At 45.3% G+C, this 13,409-nt stretch overlaps 1 protein-coding gene across 1 annotated transcript in view; it reads right to left on the bottom strand.

The window, feature by feature from the left end:
• LOC145357900 (prolyl endopeptidase-like) overlaps positions 1 to 13,195 on the bottom strand; it is a 33,152-nt gene extending 19,957 nt beyond the window's left edge. The window contains exons 1-7 of the mRNA XM_080211460.1: positions 13,087 to 13,195; positions 11,883 to 11,957; positions 9,661 to 9,794; positions 7,923 to 8,053; positions 5,490 to 5,699; positions 3,941 to 4,062; positions 2,504 to 2,609 (exon numbers count right to left, since the gene is read on the bottom strand). Of these exons, the coding sequence (XP_080067586.1) occupies positions 2,504 to 2,609; positions 3,941 to 4,062; positions 5,490 to 5,699; positions 7,923 to 8,053; positions 9,661 to 9,794; positions 11,883 to 11,957; positions 13,087 to 13,128 (820 nt within the window). The 5' untranslated portion in view covers positions 13,129 to 13,195. The remainder of the gene's footprint in view (positions 1 to 2,503; positions 2,610 to 3,940; positions 4,063 to 5,489; positions 5,700 to 7,922; positions 8,054 to 9,660; positions 9,795 to 11,882; positions 11,958 to 13,086) is intronic.
• Positions 13,196 to 13,409: the final 214 nt, after the last annotated feature.

Here is a 13,409-nt window from a genome sequence, read left to right as displayed (position 1 = left end):
GGAAGTGAATGGGTGGCTCAGGGATTGGTGTGGGAGGAATGGGTTTGAATTTATGGGGCATTGGCACCAGTAATGGGGTAGGTGGGACCTGTTCAGGTGGGATGGGGTGGGTCTGAACCGTGCTGGGATCAGAGTGCTGGCTAATCGTGTAAAGAGGACTGTAGACAGGGCTTTAAACTAATTGGGGGGGGAGGGTGTGAGGGTAGGTGACATTACGGGGTCTAAAGTTAAGGAGACGGTACAGGTAAGGATAGAGGCCAAGGATGTCCCAATAATAGAGGGAGTAGGGGGCGTGAGTATGGTTGGTGGTGTTCCGGCAAATAAGGTCCAGGTGAAGGCTGGGATGAAGGCGCTTTATCTGAATGCGCGAAGCATTAGGAATAAAGTGGATGAGTTGGTGGCGCAGATCGACACAAATGGATATGATCTGGTGGCCATTACAGAGACGTGGCTGCAAGGTGACAGGGACTGGGAGCTGAATGTCCAGGGGTATCAAGTGTTTAGGAAGGATAGGCAGGAGGGAAAAGTCGGGGGCGTAGCTCTGCTGATTAAGGATAGCATCAAGGTGGTAGCAAGGGATGATATTGGAGCCAAGGAGCAGAACGTGGAATCGTTGTGGGTAGAGATTAGGAACAGCAAAGGGAGGAAGATGCTGGTGGGTGTTGTCTATAGGCCCCCCAATAATGATCTGGAGGTGGGGCGGGCTGTTAACACGCAAATAAGTGCAGCGTGCAGGAATGGAACGGCGATAATTATGGGGGATTTCAATCTGCATATTGATTGGTCGACCCATGTTGGACGCGGTGGGCTCGAGGAGGAGTTCTTGGAATGCTGCCGGGATAGTTTCCTGGAACGGTGTGTGTTGGAGCCGACGAGGGAGCGAGCTATCTTGGATCTGGTGTTATGTAATGAGGCGGGTAGAATTTGGGACCTTGTGGTGAAGGATCCTCTTGGGGAGAGTGATCATTGTATGGTGGAGTTTCTGGTGCAGATGGAGGAGGAGAAAGTGGGTTTCCAGACACACGTCCTTTGTTTGAACAGAGGGGAGTACGGTAGGATGAGAGAAGAATTGGCGAATGTGGACTGGGGGAGCGCGTTGGAAGGTAGGTCTGCTGAGGAGCAGTGGAGGATCTTTAAGGAGATCTTTCTTGGTGCTCAGCAGAAATTTATTCCGATGGTCAAAAAGGACCGTAGGAGGAGAGGTAATAAGCCGTGGATAACGAAGGAGGTGAAGGAAAGTGTTAAATTAAAAGCGGAGGCGTTTAGAGTAGCTAAGAGTAGTGGGCGAGAAGAGGATTGGGAGAGGTTTAAATGTCAACAAAGATTGACAAAGAAGTTGATAAAGAAGGGTAGGAAAAGCTATGAAGCTGGGCTAGCGCTTAATATAAAAAAGGATAGCAAGAGTTTTTATAAATATATAAAAAGGAAGAGGCTGGCTAGGGTGAACGTTGGTCCCTTAGAGGATGAGAAGGGGGACTTAGTGGTAGGGGATGGGGATATGGCTGAGGTCTCGAATAACTTTTTTGTTTCTGTCTTCACGGAGGAGGACGTGAATAATTTGCCGGATGTTAGAGATGGAAAGGTGGTAGGACTGGAGGGTCTCGATGACATTACTGTTACTAGAGAGGTGGTGCTCGACAGACTGGAGGGGCTGATTGTGGACAAGTCCCCAGGACCGGATGGAATGCATCCGAGGGTCCTGAAAGAAATGGCGGAGGTGATAGTGGATGCCTTGGTGGTTATTTTCCAGACGTCGCTGGATTCTGGGGGAGTGCCGGAAGATTGGAAAACGGCTAATGTTACGCCGTTGTTTAAGAAGGGTGCCAGGCAAAAGGCGGGGAATTATAGGCCTGTTAGTTTAACGTCTGTCGTAGGTAAAATGTTAGAATCCGTCATCAAGGAGGAAATAGCGAGGCATCTTGAGGGGAACTGCTTGATAGAGCAGACGCAGCACGGTTTCGTTAAAGGGAAGTCGTGTCTGACAAATTTACTGGAGTTCTATGAGGATGTGTCTAGGGCAGTGGAGTACCTAGGGGAGAAGGAAAGGAGAGGGTGCAGAACGTAGTGTTACAATCATTGCTAGGGTATAGAGAAAAATGAGCTTAATATAAGGTAGGTCCATTCAAAAATCTGGTGGCAGCAGGGAAGAAGCTGTTTTGAGTCATTTGGTATGTTTTCTCAGACTTCTGTATCTTTTCCCTGATGGAAGAAAGTGGAAGAAAGTATGTCCAGGATGCATGGAGCAATTGATTATGCTGGCTACTTTTCCGAGTTAGCGGGAAGTGTAGACAGAGTCAATGAATGGGAGGCTGGTTTGTGTGATGGACTGGGCTATGTCCACAACCCTTTGTAATTTCTTGCAGTCTTGGACAGATCACGAGCTTTTACAAAGCTCTGATACAACCAGAAAGAATGCTTTCTACGGTGCAATTTGGTAAAAGTTGTAGCGAATGTGCCAAATTTTCTTAGCCGCTCTCCCCTATTGGCAATAGCAGGTACTTACCTTTTATGCCATTTGGCAGCTCATGTAGGTCACAGTACCAGACCCGGTTCTTGGGCTGACAGCCTTCACGAATATACAAGCCTACATATCGACCATCATCAGAAACCTACACAAAAAGAAACAGAGTTAAAAACTGTTTGAGGAGTTAACTGTTCCAATAGGAAATAATCAGAGTCCATTGGAGCAGACTAAACATTCCTAGTCCTCTGGCTGTAACAGAGAGGGGAAATGGATGGCATCCCATAATACCTTCTTTGAAATCGTCCAGGGATTTCCTAACAGTTCCCCTGGGATAGGCAAGAACGTTTGGGCCCAAACCAAACAATCCAGAACCATTTTGTTGCAGCCAATTTGCTCACAGCAATATCCCACAATAATTAGGTAAATAATTACATTGAATGTACAGCACAGAAACAGGCCATTCAGCCAAACAAGTGTGTGCTAGAATTCATATTGCTGACAAACCCCCTCCTCCCATCCCTCTTCATTTCAGCCTCTCCTCTCTCTCCCTCAGGTACAACATCTTGCTTCCTCTCAAATGTACCAAACCAATTCACCTTAACCACTTAATGTAGCAGCGAGTTCCATATTCTAATCATTCTCTGGACAAAGATATCACCATTGAATTCATCTGCAAATATCTTATATTTAAAGTCCTGAGCAGTGACAGTATAAAGGAAAAGGCTTTCCATGGGCAATAAAAGCTGACCTTGCCAGCAACACCAACATCCCATGAATGAATAGGTTTTTAAAAACATGCCTTCGTATAATGCCAGAACATGGCATTTTGCCACACCGTAGCAATTCAGCACCAATGAATTACTTTTGAATCGATGGCTAAATTTAAAAGTCCCACACATGGTAAACTGTGCACATGACAACCTAATCCATTGGTTAAGTAAACATTGCCTGGTCATCAGAAAAAGATGGTCTTTTCCATCTTCTTAAATAGTGTCATTGATTTTTTTTATTCACCTCAGAAAACAGACAGCATCTTGATTCAATGTTTCCATCTCCCACAGTGCAGCATTCCCTCAGTACTGTATTGGGAGAATCAGTCTGGATTAAAGTTTATTTATTAGTGTCACAAGTAGGCTTACATTAACACTGCAATGAAGTTACTGCAAAAATCTCCTAGTTGCCACATTCCTGTTCAGGTATACTGAGGGAGAATTTAGCATGGCCAATGCACCAAAGCTGCACGTCTTTGGACTGTGGGAGGAAACTGGAGCACCCGGAGGAAACACATGCAGACATAGGGTGAAAGGGCAGACTCCGCATAGACAGTGACATGAGGCCAGATTTGAACCTGGGTTCCTGGTGCTGTGAGACAGCAGTGCTAACCACGGTGCCACCGTGCTGCTGACAACAGCCTCTAGAATCTCAGAGGGGGAGTGCGCTACCTACCGAGCCAAGTTGCCATAATTAATGATTTACCTTGGCTCCGCCTCTCCACTTGGGATTATCTGGGAATTCTGCACACAGGATATCCTGCGACTGCTCAGTGCCAAGCACATGGTAGTAGAGTTTCTGATGGAGGTTGGATGTGGTTTCAGTGCCTGGAAAAGATGCATCTTTGGTAAGTCGCACATTGAACTCAACTCAAATACTGCGCTGGGTGGAAGACAAGATGCATTGAGGAAAGGTTCAGATGGATCTCCTTAGCAGGGAGATGTGTGATGGCTGATTGGAAGGAAAGATAAGGTAGAATAAAAACAAACACAACAGGGAGATTTACAAAGATTGAAAGGAAAGAGCAGGAAGGGTGCAGGAAGCAGGCATGAAGAAAATAATAATGAACAATAAGGATTAAAAACAGAAAGTGTTTTTATTTATAAAGCACCTTTCATGACTTCAGCGTGTCCAAAAGCACCTTATAGCCAATGATGAAGTATTGTTAAGTATAGTCACTGTTGTAATGTCAGAAACATGGCAACTAATTTCAGCACAATAGAAATGTGATAATGACCAGACCATTTGTTTCAGTGACTTAGAATAAGAAATAAACATTGGCCAGGATGTAATGAGTTCAATCAGGCCATTGAGGTTGGCCTATTGGGGTACGAACTCCCCGATTAAGGATCCAATTGATGGGCCAATCAGAAAGTCTTTGCCTTGTACTTAACCAGGAGTGTCAATCCCTCTGATACCCCTGGAGATAGACTGCTAGCTCTGCGTACCGCTGTTACAGTTTATAAATAAAGGGATTTTGGTGAAGGGTCTTTGGCCTCTGCAGACCAGACACAGGACACCAAGGATAATTTCCCATCTGAAAGAGCACTCTTCCTGCTCTTTCCATCTCTTCTTAAAATAGTGCCAAGGATCTTTTATATCCACTTGACAGGGCACATGAAGGCTTGGTTTTAAGTTTATTTATTAGTGTGATAAGTAGGCTTACATTAACGCTGCAATGAAGTTGCTGTGAAAATCCCCCCAGTGCCTGTTTGGGTACGCTGAGGGAGAATTTAACATGGCCAATATACCTAACCAATATGTGTTTCAGACTGTGGGAGGAAACCGGAGCACTCAGAGGAAACGCATGCAGACATGGGGAGAACGCGCAGACTCCACATAGATAGTGACCCAAGCCAGGAATTGAACCCAAGTCCCTGGCACTGTGAGGCAGCAGTGCTAATCACTGTGCCACCATGTCTACTGTCCAAAGTTTGCAATTGGCTGTTGAGTATTCTACATTATAACAGGGACTGTACTTTCAAAGTGCTTCATTGGCTGTAAAGCAATTTCAAACATTCAGAAGTCATGAATGGTGTAATATAAATTCAAGCCTTTCTTTAATCAAGCTTTTGGTCACTTGTTCAAATATTTTTTGATGTGGATTGATGTCAAGCTTATTGTTCAATAATTGCTTCTGTGAAATACATTTGGACATTTTACAGCGTTACGCAGATTATTATTGTTTGTTATACCAGAGTTTCATTGTGTAACTATCACAAATTTTCTCCACAACCTCAACTCCGCTCCATACCGTCCGTGCTGCCCTCTTGCTCTGGGTAGCGGTTATAGAAGACACCTTTCCCATCGTGGGTCCAGGACAGGCAGCTGAACTTCACCTTCTTCAGGGTGTCTGGCAGATCTTCAGGACCCTCGACCTTCAGGAATTTGATCGTGATCCAGTCGGAGCCACTCTCACTGAGTCCGTACGCCAGGTACTCATCGTCATCAGAGAATGCCAACACTAGGTGAACAAAGCAGAGGTCAGGCCTGCTGTTGATTGGTCTGAAGACTACCAAGAGTTTTGGAAAATTGCTCATCTCCCTGGGGCAACAGGGTTTCACTTCATCATAAGAAAAGGAGTAAGCCATTCAGCCCTTCCAGCCTGTTCTGTCAGTCTATTAGATCATGGCTGACGTAAACCTTAACACCATTTGTTGGTTCTGTGATCCTTAACTCCCGTCCTGAGCAAAATTTACAAATCCCAGGTTAACTAAATATGGGATAAAATTGTAGAATCTTACAGTGCTGAAGGAGGCCTTCATGCCTGTGCTAACTCTTTAAAATTTATCCTCAGTCTTTTCCCTATAATCCTGCCAAATAATTTTCTTTCAATACATTTCCAATTATTGCCTTTTGAAATTTTTTGGAATTGGATTCCATCACCTGTTCAGATAGTGCCTTCCAGATATCTGGCATATCAGCCACGACTCTCACCAAATTTTACAGATGTACCAGAGAAAGCATTCTTTCTGGTTGTATCACAGTTTGATATGGCTCCTGCTCTGTCCTAGACCATAAGAAACTACAAAAGGTTGTGAATGTAGCCCAATGCATCACGCAAACCAGCCTCCCATCCATTGACTCTGTCTACACTTCCCGCTGTCTCAGCAAAGAAGCCAGCATAATTAAGGACCCCATGCGTCCTGGACGTTCTGTCTTCAACTTCTTCCATCGGGAAAAAGATACAAAAGTCTGAGGTCACATGCCAACCGACTCAAGAACAGCTTCTTCCCTGCTGCTGTCAGACTTTTGAAGACCTTATACTAAGTTGATCTTTCTCTACTCCCTAGCTATGACTGTAACACTACATTCTGCACTCTCTCCTTCTCTACGAACGGTATGCTTTGTCTGTATAGTGTGCAAGAAACAATACTTTTCACTGTATGTTAATACATGTGACAATAATAAATCGGATCAAATCAGATCCGAATAGTGCATTCCAGATTCGAATAGTGTATTCCAGATCCGAATAGTGCGTCCCAGATCAGAATAACACTTTAAGTGAAGAGATTTCTCCTCAGTTCCTCTCTAATCCTTTTAATTAGTTTAAATCTATCGCCCCTGGTTACTGACCCTCATGCCAGGTTAACTGTACCTCCCTGCTTGCTCCAGCTAAATCCCTCAAATCTGAACATCCCAATTACCTAACCCTTTAACCTTCTCTGCTCCACTAAATGACACTTCTTTCAATGAAAATATACTGGATTGATATCATTTCAAATCCCCAGGGTATGAACTCTCAGCTGCCACAAAGAGAATAAACCGATGTTGGCCAATCGCGGGAGACATGCAGCAGAGAGCGGGCATTCCAATTTCCACCCAGCTTGCTTTTCTTTCCCATTGACCTCAATGGGAGTTTTGTACGAAAGTCCAAAGTGAAATGTGGACTCCACAAGAGTGGTGGAATTTGCCAGGCTCTGTGCTGGAGACAAGGCCTCAAGTGCAGCCAAAACAGATCGTAAATTCCTCACCTCATTAACACCTCAAATCTTCAACCAATGTCAACTACATCCAGAGAACAGGAAGAGGAGGAGGCCTTTCAGCTACCAGGCTTCACTTCAACTCCATGTAACTGCCTTTGCTCCACATCGCTTGATTTTTTTTACCCAACATGTATCAACAGATCAGTTTGGAAAGTTCTAGCTGATACCCAGCTTCCACATCCTTTTGGGAGAAGGAAGCACATTTTGAATTTTCACTACCCTTTTTGTGAACAAGCACTTCCTGATTTTTAACCCGAATACCCTGGTGCTATTTTTAAGTATGTGCCCTTTTGTTTTAGACTCCTCCAAGGTGAAGATATCCTCAGTGCCCAGAACTGAAATCAGCACTCCACCCGGTGAGTGTCTGTTGCCAATGCAGCTTCTAAAAATCATGATTACATCCCCAACTCTCATCAACCACCAATATTCAATCACAGAATCCCTACAGTGGAGAAGACAGCCATTCGGCCTATTGAGTCTGCACCGACTCTTAGACAGAACATCCTACCCAGGCCCTATCCATGTAACCCCACGTATTTACCCCACTAATCCCTCCCGAACCTACACATCCTGGGACACCAAGGGGCAATTTAGCATGGCCAATCTGCCTAACCTAGCAAATTTGAAGTTTAATTTGAAATGTTGATTCCCCGGCCCCGAAGGAGAACAAAATTTCACCATAGGACTATAATTCCACCTACTCTTCAAGGCCACAGTCCCATCCTCAGATAGCTTGTTGGGATCCAAAAACACGCGAGCTTCTCCATCCAGGGAATCCTGGACATACAATACGGACTGATTCTGCAGCCCAGAGTTGTGGAAGTAAAAATACCTGAAAAACAGCAACTTGACACTCAGCAAGGCCTGGCTACATCTCGAGAACAATCTTACCTGTTAATTTTCCACCTTTGCTTCTGCCCTGCACCCAGGTTCATTCATTACCTATGAATCGAGAGCACAGGACTGGGTACGCTCTTTGGTTGCATAGGACATGTCAGCAGAGCTTGGAACTGTCCTCAACTCATCTTAGTTATCAGCTGTGGCTCAATGGGTCACAGTCTGTCCTCTGCGTCTATAAGATTCGAGTTCAAGTTCCATTCCATATAGCACTGGGACATGCACACATGGAGCTGGACAGTCAGATTAGGTCGGATAACTCTTTCTCAATCAGCAGGGACAGATGGGCCAAATGGCCTCTCTCTGTGCTGTAAGTCTTTCTATGTAATTAAACACGCAATCTAGACTGACACTGTGGTACAACACTGAGGGAGGAATACAACATGTCACCATGTGCTTTTCTTCAGAAATCACAGATCTTGGCACCATTAATCTGCTTACAATGTCTGCTGCCAAATGTATTATTTTTAATTGTTTCTAAAGATGTGGATGTTGTTGTCCAAAGTCAGCATTTATTGTCCATCTCTAATCCCCCTAAAAGGATAGTGCTGAACCTTAGAACAGAATCATAGAATCCCTACAGCGCAGGAGGCCATTTGGCCCATCAAACCTGCACCGACAACTATCCCAGCCAGGCCCTATCCCCTTGGCACCCATGTATTTACCGTGCTAGTCCTTCTGACACTACGGGACAATTTAACACGGCCAGTGCACCTAATGCAGCCCTTGGCACTGTGAGGGAGCAGTGCTAGCCACTGTGCCACCCTTTGAACCTTCTGTTCAGACCACTGCAATCATTTATATAGTTTGATATGACCAAGTCTTACTTGGTCAATTCAGAAGACAGTTAAGAGAAAACCACGTTAGCTTGGGACGGAGTTACATACAAGTACAGACAGGGTAAGAACAGCAGGTCTCCTTTCCTGAAGGACATTGAAGAACTAGTCTGGTTTTTAAACATCCATCTGACAATTTTATGTATCACTTCTACAGCTGAGATTTTTAAAAGTTGAATTCAGCTGAAGCTGAAGCAGCCAGCATAACCAAGGACCCCACATACTCCGTCATCCTCTCTTCCACCTTCTTCCGTCAGGAAAAAGATACAAAAGTCTGAGGTCACATACCAACCAACTCAAGAATAGCTTCTTCCCTGCTGCTGTCAGACTTTTGAATGGATATACCTCGCACTAAATTGATCTTTCTCTACATCCTAACTATGACTGTAACACTACATTCTGCACTCTCTCATTTCCTTCTCTATGAACAGTATGTTTGGTCTATATAGTGCGCAAGAAACAATACTTTTTAATGTATACTAATATATGTGACAATAATAAATCAAATCAAATGTGTAAGCTGCCAGTGCTGATACTTGAACTCATATTTTCCAGATTACAAGCTCAGTAACACAACCACTACACTATCAGAACCTATCGTGTGGACGCTCCAGCATTGCTTACAATCATCAGGTTGACCAACAAAGTAGAAGTGTTGCCAAATCAATCACCTCCAGGGCTGACGAACCCTCGGTAGGATACTCACCGTTTGCCTTTTCTGCAAGGGCAGCTATACTTGGGGTAGTCAAACAGCTCGGTCATCCGCTCCTTGAGTCTGTTCCTGACTCTACACTTTTCCAGGAATGGCATCGTTAGCTTGTTCTGGGCTTCGACAAATGCCTGAAAAGCAGAGAGGAGCAGATCACAAAAACAAAACCTGACTGATGTGAGAAATATAATGACACAAGGATGTTGCCGGGACTGGAAGGTTTGAATTATTAGGAGAGGCTGGATAGAACATAAGAACATAAGAAATAGGAGCAGGAGTAGGCCATCTAGCCCTTCGAGCCTGCCCCGCCATTCAATAAGATCATGGCTGATCTGTCGTGGCTCAGTTCCACATTCCCGCCCTCTCCCCATAACCCTTAATCCCCTCTCTTATCAAAAACCCATCAACCCGTGTCTTAAAAATATTTAGCGAGGCAGCCTCCACCACTTCAACGGGCAGAGAATTCCAGAGATTCACCACCCTTTGAGTGAAGAAGTTCTTCCTCAACTCCGTTCTAAACCGCCTCCCCTTTATCTTGAGGCTGTGCCCCCTAGTCCTACTATCCTTTCTGAGCGGGAAGAGTCTCTCCACCTCTATCCTATCCATCCCATTCATCATCTTATACGTCTCAATGAGATCTCCCCTCATTCTTCTAAACTCTAACGAGTACAAGCCTAGTTTATTCAGCCTCTCCTCATAGCTCAACCCCCTCAACTCTGGCATCAGCCTAGTAAACCTCCTCTGCACTCCCTCCAAGGCCACAATATCCTTGCGTAAGTATGGTGCCCAAAACTGCACACAGTACTCCAGCTGTGGCCTCACCAATGTCCTATACAGCCGCAGCAAGACCTCCCTACTTTTATATTCAATCCCCCTCGCTATGAAGGCCAGCATCCCATTAGCCTTCCTGACCACCTGCTGCACCTGCAAGCTGGGTTTTTGCGACTCATGCATAAGGACCCCGAGGTCCCTCTGCACCGTCGCCTGCTGCAGTTTTTCGCCACGTAAGTAATAATCCTTCCTACCATTATTCCTACCAAAGTGGACCACCTCGCACTTGCCAACATTAAATTCCATTTACCAGTTCCTGGCCCATTCGCCCAGCCTATCTAGATCCTTCTGTAGACTCTCCACACCCTCCGCACAATTTGCCGTTCCACCAATCTTGGTGTCATCAGCAAATTTCGACACCGTACACTTGGTTCCCTCCTCCAGATCATCTATATAAATGGTAAATAGCTGAGGCCCCAGCACCGACCCCGGGGGCACTCCACTAGTCACCAACCGCCAATCCAAATAGCACCCATTGACCCCCACTCTCTGCCTCCTATTTGACAACCAATCCTCTATCCACGCTAACACCCTACCCCCAACTCCATGTCCCCTTACCTTCTGCAATAACCTCTTGTGAGGTATCTTGTCAAACGCCTTCTGAAAATCAAGAAAGACCACATCCACCGGCTCTCCTTTATCCACCGCCCTAGACATATCCTCATAGGCTGGGAATTTTTTTCCCTAGAGCAGAGGAGGACGAGGGGGTGACCTTATACAGGTTTATTCAACCACGAGGAGCATAGACATGGTGAATAGCCAAGAGCTGTTCCCCAGGGTGGGAGAGTCCAAAACTAGAGGACACAGATTTAAGGTGAGAGGGGAGAGATTTAAAAGAGACCCGAGGGGCAACTTTTTCCACACAGAGGGTGGTGTGGCTATGGAATGAGCTGCCAAAGGAGGTGGTAGAGGAAGGCATAATTACAACATTTAAAAGACATTTGGACAAGTACATAGATAGGGAAAGGTTTAGAAGGATATGGGCCAAATGCAAGGCAAACAGGGCTAGTTCAGTTTAGGAAACTTGGCTGGCATGGAGCAGTTGGGCCGAAGGGCCTATTTCCATGCTGTATGTCTCTATGACAGTTAGGGCTGGTCTGAGGCATGTTGCTGGGCAAATGTAGAGGCAATTAACCAGCTTCTGGACCAGGCCCAAGAAAAGATAAGTCGGCATCATAAATACCCTCTGCACCATATATACTATACTGACTTTATGTACTCTAGGCACCACATATACAATACACATCAGATATATACACTACATACCATTTGTGTTCACAGATATATATATATTCAAAACATCATGTACACTCTGTACAGTTTATAGATTTACAAATATCACCTGCACAAGAGGATTGATAAAGAGTATGGATTGGATAAGCTCTCACCTTGGTCTGCTCACTGTTGGGATCCTCAAGCCAGGCGTAAGGATCAGGAACTTTAATCCCATGGTAATCATCCACCTGGAACAAACAGGAATAGGGATCTTGGTCATTTACAAAAAACATTTAACGCACTAACTGGGATAAGACGTCGAGGGAGGAAATCTGATAGAGTGATGAAATGAGGATTCTTCGATGGGATGGATGTGGAGAAACTGTGTTGACTTATGGGAGAGTCCAGAACAAGGGGCTTTAATATAATTAAATAAAGAATTTTGGATCAATTAATTTGCTCAAAGAGCAGCGAGAAGGTGAAACTTGCTGTCAAATGAAATGGCTAAAGCAAATAACATTAATGTATTTAAAGGAAAGTTTTACGCATTCAAGAAAGAAAAGGAATAGGTATAGTAACAGGAGGAAGTCATTCTGCTATCATTCAGTCAGATCATGGCTCTAATCTGGGCAGCACAATGGTTACCACTCCTGCCTCACAGCACCAGGAAACTGGATTCATTCTGGCCTGGGTCACTGTCTGTGTGGAGTTTGCACATTCTTCCCATGTCTGTGTGGGTTTCCTCTGGGTGTTTTGGTTGCCTCCCATACGCCAAAGATGTGTAGGATAGATGGATTAACCATGAAAAATATACAGGGTAACTGGGATAGGATGGGACAGGGTGAGATACTCTTTAGGACAGTTGGTGTAGATTCGATGGGCCAGATGGCTTCCTTCTGCACTGTGGGAATTCTATGATCTACCCACGCTGGTTCTGCAAACCTCACCTAATAAAAATCAGTCTAATATTACATTTGGATTGCACCGACCCAGCTGGTGGGAATCACATGCATTTCCCAACGGTGAAAAACTTCACAATTTCTTTATGTCATTCAACTCAGAGACTGGACACAGACACCTCCCGCAACTCAGAGACAACTCTGAGAGTTAGAACCTTCACACCAGCTTCTGGGGTGGGATTTGCACCCAAACATTGACCAGCCACCTGAATGTTTCCAGCATTTTTATTTTGTTTTAGATTTACAGTTTAATTTGGTAACAGTTTTTCCGGCTCTGTGTCTGTGCAATGAATAGAAAGTGAAACTTGCCCAAACTTTCAGTTTCATTTCTGAACTTTTCACGTTTTACACCCAATTCCCCCTGATTACTCACCCCCTCTCCTCTCTGCCCCCTCACTCTCCCCAGTGCCCCCCTCACCCTGTTCAGCTCTCTCTCCGGCTCTGGGTATTTGAACTCCATTGCTCCTGATAGGGGATCAGCTCAAGCTCCGAGTGCTGGTGCCGGTTCCACTCCGCCTCGTGTCCTGTTACTGCCGCCTCTTCCGGGTGACAGACCTGCCCACGGCTGCCTGTGCAGGAACTCAGAGACAGGACCCCAGAGATCGGGACAGGACCCCAGAGACAGACCCCCAGACATCGGGACAGGACCCAGAGACTGACCCCTCGACACAGGGACAGGACCCTAGAGTCAGACCCCCAGACACGGGGAGAAGACCCCAGAGACAAGCCCCCAGACATCGG

Source organism: Carcharhinus amblyrhynchos, chromosome 24, assembly GCF_965287045.1.
Source record: "Carcharhinus amblyrhynchos chromosome 24, sCarAmb.v2.hapA, whole genome shotgun sequence".
Taxonomy (NCBI): domain Eukaryota; kingdom Metazoa; phylum Chordata; class Chondrichthyes; order Carcharhiniformes; family Carcharhinidae; genus Carcharhinus; species Carcharhinus amblyrhynchos.
The sequence above is the reverse complement of the archived record's forward strand: the minus strand, read 5'-3'. Positions and strand labels throughout refer to the sequence as shown.